Source organism: Cynara cardunculus (genome assembly GCF_001531365.2).
Source record: "Cynara cardunculus var. scolymus isolate 2C chromosome LG 6, CcrdV1, whole genome shotgun sequence".
NCBI lineage: Eukaryota > Viridiplantae > Streptophyta > Magnoliopsida > Asterales > Asteraceae > Cynara > Cynara cardunculus.
In genome coordinates this window covers 1,206,177-1,213,313 of record NC_037533.1, presented here as the reverse complement: position 1 = coordinate 1,213,313, position 7,137 = coordinate 1,206,177, and the positions used below count along the sequence as shown (strand labels likewise).

The window sequence follows — 7,137 nt, the reverse complement described above, 5'->3', positions numbered from 1 at the left end:
TGGTCCATATATATATATATATATATGTGTGTGTGTGTGTGTGTGTGTGTGTGTGTGTGGATGAGTTCAAATTAAAATCAAGTTTCGTTTGAATATCAGGGCACAAAGGAGTGCACGACACTTGTCCCATGTATCTACGGGTTATTCATAATGAATAATGATGAATGTGTATTATTAATCATTAATGTTCTATCATTCATCATTATTCATACTGAATGTGGACGTTGAGGACATGTGTGTCGTTCTCCTTTGTCCCCTGGTTCACAGCCAAAAATCGATTTGCAATTAAACCTCTCTCTCTCTCTCTCTCTATATATATATATATACATATCTATACTATATTATAAAACATTTGATAAAAACTCTTAAAAACCATTTATTATGCATGAAGTACTATGTATTAATGCACATTACTTAAAATTTAATATTACAAGTAAATTGTGCGTAAGTACAACTTATTAAAGCTTCATGTTTGAATTCGTATAACTAACTGCAGATAAACATAATCAAATACAGGACAAACATCTCATTTTGAATATTAAAAATCTAAAATATAATTAGGATAATCATTGAGTTCTAACAGAATTATTATCTTTATAAAATTTTATTGTTAAGGCAAAAATAAATTACTTCACTAAATCGTACAAACATTATCTTTCTCAAAACCACATAAATCGTATTATATCAACAGAGACAAAAAATAAAAACGAAACATTAAAATGGATATATATCTCGCTGCATTATGTGAATATCTTTCTAGTATGTATATATATAGATATATATACATCTAATATTTGTATTTAATCTGTATTTTAGGTTTTAATTATATATTAGATTTCTGGTACAATTAGAACAACTTGTTCGTACAAGGAGATTAAACAAATAATGAAGTGTTTGGGTTATGATTGATGTTCCTTTTACAAACAATAAATAATTTGTGATGAGGAACATTTGTATTTGTATATATGAAATTAATCAATCTTTCTATTTCTTTTAAATTAATATAAATACAAGCTTTTCATGTGCTTCTTTTTTATTTATTTAACAAAATTGTGACAATTTGTTTTTTTTTTAATGGAAGAATAAATCGTCTTTGAAAATGAACACAAATTGTAGTTCAATAATAATAAAAAATAGAAAAAGAATGGTCAAGATTGAACAAGATTATATATATATATATATATATATATATATATGTATATATAGGTGGAGGTTCAAACGAAAACCCATATGATTTACGAGAACGCGAGAACAATCCAATAACCTCAAACTTTTTTAATTAATAAATTAATTTATATTAAATATAAATAAATTAATGAGAACAGTAATGTAATTAAGTAATTTTTATAATTTTTATTTTATTTTAATTAATTGTAATTATCTCTTTGACTGATCACCTATCCACGATTTTTTTTCTGGTTGGTTTTCTTATCTCATTTTCTTCTCCAGGTCGTTCATAGTATGTTGACAATCGACTTTCTTATATCATTTTCTTCATATCGTTCATAGTATCCATTTTTTTTTGTCGATCTAGAATGGAGGACTTGAATGTTGTTGGTAAGGAAGTTTGTACAAGATCGAGTTATTCGAACGACGATTTCGGAGGCTTTTCTCAAGATTGTTTTTTTGAAGACAACTTTTTTTAAAACAGTTCTGATAATGATGAGGAAGGTACGATAATAGTATGATAACACTAAAATACGCCATCAATTTTCATGAATGATATTTTGGGCTTTTTATCACATGTGATAAAAGGTACTTGAAATTGTGAATGTAAACATTTTTTGTCAATTTATAATTATTGGTATATGTTGATTTGAGTTTAATGTTATTGTAGTTTTGTAATTGAGAATTTTGATGTTTATCACATGTGATAAACATCCCATAATTTTTGTGACATACATCTGTTACCAGTTCATAGATATTAATCACTCAAATCATATAACAGAAACAATTATTTGTATATATCGATCCAAACAATTATCAGGAAATGTGATAATGGTGTGATAAATATCATAACATTTCTGTGCATATCGATCCAAACAGTGATCCCATGAAATGTGATAATGGTATGATAAATGTGTGATTATCTAATCCTAACCTATCGAAACCATCTGAAATCGTTGTGATAATGTCTAACATAACCCATCGAAACCATGATCAAATCGAGTGATATTGATATCACATGATTATCACGCTTATATCACACAAAATCGTTTAATCGATTTCGTCAGTAATTCATTGTGATAAACTAATCCTAATCAATTGAAAACATTTTCATATCGAGTAATTGTGAAAGATACCTTGAATAAATTCTGTTTTTTCTTCTTGTTGTTCGATTGTTGCACGCAAACGCTTCTTCTTGATCGATTACTGTTTGATGTTTGATTCCTGTTACTTTACGGCTTCTTTGTTCGTTGATTTTTCCTTGAAATCAACTTCTTAATCGATACCTAATAAAGACAAGGATAATCACTCTAATTTTGAGGATTATCATGTGATCGTGTAATCGTATTTAAGATTTTATGATATTGATTTCCATTATTACCCTTTTGAATCTCAGTTTTTTTGAATTTTTTTAAATTTCAACTTTAATTTCAAAAATCTTTTAATTTTAATTGTTATCACAATATGAGGTTAATAAGTTGTTCTCGCGTTCTCATAAATCGCATAGGTTCTCGTTTGAAACCTTATATATATATATATATATATATATATATGTATATGTATATATATATATATATGTATATATAAACGAGAACGCTAACTATTTAAAATGTTGTTAATCTACAAAATCACATGAGATTTTACATTATTGTAAAAAAAATGGAAGCAGACGACTTTTGAACTTGTATGATTTTGTACGTGAATATATATATATATATATACATACATATACATACTGAAACCGACACAAGTGAGTAGGTAAAAAATACCTAGGGGCACCGTTCTAATTTTTCTTTCTTTTCCATATATTTAATTGGAAGGAGCCATTTTTCTCCATTTTTGTTATAGCTACCGACTCTTCTTTGATGTCAAGATAATCGTGATGAATAGTCAAAAACTTCAGGGAGGATTTTGAATTAGCCCCTTCACAAACGAGAATACTCTTTATTTGCGAAAACGCAAGAACACCGTGGCTCTACCACATCATATAATTAAAGAATAACTTGTTTTTCAAAATCAATAATAACAATTAATTGTTGATCCAGTATTTTAGGGATCGCATTAATCATAAATAATCACCTACATCCACCTATCTACTCGCCGAATTCACCATTATCATAGATTATCACAACGAAAACAATCCTAATTTACGAAAACGCAGGAACACCTATGGCTCCACCACATTACTTCTATTGTAACTTATCACATATTTATCACAGTGACTCCTAACACTGTTTTTGCATCACTAGGTTTATTCAATCACTGATTTTGTATCACACATTTATCATACTGTCTCCTCACACTGATTTTGTTTCACTGGGTTTATTTGATTAACTGATTTTTTAAATCACATTACTCCGATTCTTCTGTATCACATGTTTCTCACACTGACTCCTAACATTGTTTTTACATCATGTATGCACTGAGGAGGCATTGTTTTGTGTCACACATTTATCACATTGAATACTAACACTGTTTGTGCATCGATGGATGTACTGAGGCGACATTGTTTTGTATTACATATTTATCACGCACTCTATTAACACTGTTATTTGGTGTGATATTGTAATCAATTGTGTTATACGAAAATTAAGGTATAAATACAAACAATTAATATAACATAAAATTGATGAAAACTACGCAATTACAATAAACCCTTAATTTTCTATTTTCATTTATTATAATTGTAATTATATGTTAACTAATTTTGAGGCATACGACTGTTCTTGCATTTTCACAAAATAGAGGTGTTCTCGTTTCAACCCCCGCTTATGTATACCTATATATGTTCAATTAGATATTCTAAATATACTGAGAAAAATAAGAATGAAAGGCCAAGGGCCTAAAGAAAAGCGCATACCTGAATAATTAAAAAATCATCTGAAGATCCACATGTACGCTCATATCTTAACATTCAAACAATCATGTTAAGGTACGTTACGTTCGCAGATGTGAAACCAGAAAAAACTAGATTTCCGCTTCACAAAATGGGCGTGCTATCTTCGTCGTTGGGTGAAGTGTAAAAAAGAATCGATTGACGGTCCTGAAGTGATTCTCACATAAAAGAGGAGTTCTTCTCTGGAATCCATTCTTATGTATGTATGTATGTATGTATGTATGTATGTATGTATGTATGTATGTATGTATGTATGTATGTATGTATGGATGTATGTATGTATGTATGTATGTATGTATGTATGTATACATGCATACATGCATACATGTGTTGTATCATATTTTATAAAAGAAAACTTTATAGATCATAATTAGAAATCAAATAAGTAAATTTTGATTATAATCTTAGAGACCGTTTACCAAACACTTACCAAATAAGTGCTTATAAGTTACATTACCTTACTGATGAATATGGGAAGAACCAATAATCTTACCCTATAAGAGCGAAGACAAAGACCTAGAGTCTTACCTAGTAAACGAGGACGACGACTCTTACCACGGTTAACGCTTACCTGGTAAATTATTATATAAGATATTGGTTTGGTGGACTAAAATCTTACTCGGTAAGTAAATGAACAGAAAAGGAAAACATCGAGGTAAGGTATCGAATTTTTTCTTCACTAGATTCCCTGATAATTGGAATGAGGTTGCTTTGGAAAAAATGTTCCTAAGATATGGTCGAATGATGTCTCTATATTTAGCTAGAAAGAAAACAAGCAAAGGAACTAGATTTGGGTTTGTGAAATTTATCCACGACGGTGATGAGAAAGCTTTGGAACGGAAGCTTAGGACTATTACWATAGGTTCGGTGAGATTGATCGTTAATCTGGAGAAGTATAGCCGGGATAAAAATAAATTCAAATTGGGGGAAAATCTGTAAGTGAAGAATAGGATGGATATTAGAAAGAAGGCTTGGTACCCGACTCAAAAATTCAATGCGCCCTTAAAATCGGGAGGAGTTGATGGTAGGTCCTTCAAACAGGCTGTTCTTGGTGAGACGACTTTGTTAGGTGACGAAAAAATTATCAAAGCTGAAATTAACTCGGAATTCATGGGTCGGTTGTGCAAGAGTTGGGTGGGGAGGGTTAAAAGTATTGATCTGCTCAGAAACTTAAAGAATATTCTGCATGAAGATGGCATGGGCGAGTGCAAATTGCAATATTTRGGAGGCCTTTTTGTTCTTTGCGAATGGAGCTCTAAAGAGGTGGCTGAGAGGAGTTTAGTCGAAAACATAGATATGTTAAATCACTGGTTCCAGGATATCAAAATGTGGAATGAGAAGCTTATTTTTCAGGAGAGATTAACGTGGATTGATATCCAAGGTTTACCGTTAGAGGCATGGTGTGAGGCTAATATCAGAAAAATAGCCGAGTCCTTCGGGGAGATTGTTGAAATTGATAAACCTTCTTTTGATAATGATATGGTTTGCTCTTTGGGTGTTTTGTTAGCCACTGGAATGGACTCCGTGAATTCGGTGGTGAAGGTGAAAGTTGGTGAAATAATGTGTTCTGTGAAGGTCTTTGAAGATTATAATCGCATGATCTTATTGCCTCCTTCAAATGATGTTCRCTCTGGGTTTTTCTCAGAGAGTGAGGATGATGTAGGCTCAAGTGGTGGTGTATCAAACACCTTCTCTGATGTTTTTGCATCACCGGAATTCTCTGATAATTTGGTTGAAGGGACTAAAATATGTTCWTGGGATGATGATAAATCTTCTGGAAAATTTGTCCCTTTTGATACTGAAAACGTTTTGATGGATAATCAAAGCACGGGTATGGGTGAAACTAATAAGCATAAGACTCATTCGGATAACTGCCACCAATCGGCCATCCCTAATAAAAAAGATGCTTATGGACTTGAATTTTGTGGCAATTGTAGATCTTCATCTTCCCATTGCTCTTTGCCTWTTTCTGTTGATGTTGTGGCGGATTCAAAGGAGGCGATCGGAAACGCTATCGGAATTATTTATAATCAGGAGGATGCAAYGGGAGCTGAAAGCAGAAGGCAAGGCGTTTCTCTACGCTGATCTGCTATTGTTTCTTTTTTGGGGTATTTTTATTTGTTACTTTAATGAAGATTCTATCCTTAAATTGTTGTGGTCTAAAAGCTATTGGAAAGTCTGGTGGAATAAAGGAGCTCATGCAAAAGGAGAAGTGTTCTGTGTTGGGTTTACAGGAGACGAAATGTGACGGGTTTTCAAATGCTTGGCTTGCGTCAATTTGGGGTAGCAGGAACTGTGACTATGTCTCTGTGAGTGCTACTGGTCGTTCTGGGGGCATTCTTTTATCTTGGGATGTAAGTATTTTCAGTAAAGAGTCAGATTTCATGGCTGATCACTTCTGCGGGGTGGTTGGTTCATGGATGAATGTTGATAAAAAAGTGGGTCTGATAAATGTCTATAATCCTCAGGCTCAGTCGCTTAAGGCAAGAGTCTGGGAGGATCTTCGCTCGGTTATTGCAAGTGCTCCGGAAGTCATCTGGGTAACTTTGGGGGATTTCAATGCAGTTCGGCATCCTGAAGAAAGAATGGGATCCTTTTTTGACTCGAAGGAAGCTTTGGATTTTAATAATTTTATTTCATCTTCTGGGCTTATTGACATTAGTTTTTGTGGTAGACGCTTCACCCGATTCAGCAAGAATGGTTCCAAGATGAGCAAGCTCGATCGTTTTCTGGTAACTTCTAACTTCTTCTCTATTTGGAAAGATCMTTTTGTGCAGGTCTTACATAGATCTATTTCTGATCACTGCCCCATTCTTCTGAAAGTTAAYGACTTTTCTACGGGACCCAAACCTTTTAGAGTTTTCGACTCTTGGTTGGATATCGATGATTTTCATAGGGCGGTTATTTCGTCTTGGTCTTCAAACTTTTTCCATGGGGTTGCAGATTTTATCTTTAAGGAAAAGGTTAAAGCTYTAAAGAATGACTTAAGAATTTGGTCAAAAAATCATTTAGCCAGTGTTTCAAAAAGAAAGAATGAGATTTTTAAATATTTGGCTGATTGGGATTCTAAAGCC

At 32.4% G+C, this 7,137-nt stretch overlaps 1 protein-coding gene across 1 annotated transcript; it reads left to right on the top strand.

The window, feature by feature from the left end:
• Positions 1-6,192: 6,192 nt before the first annotated feature.
• On the top strand, positions 6,193-7,039 carry LOC112514723. The gene is made up of 2 exons (XM_025121324.1): positions 6,193-6,795; positions 7,007-7,039. The coding sequence occupies exons 1-2, from the start codon at positions 6,193-6,195 to the stop codon at positions 7,037-7,039; spliced, it is 636 nt and encodes a 211-aa protein (XP_024977092.1).
• Positions 7,040-7,137: the final 98 nt, after the last annotated feature.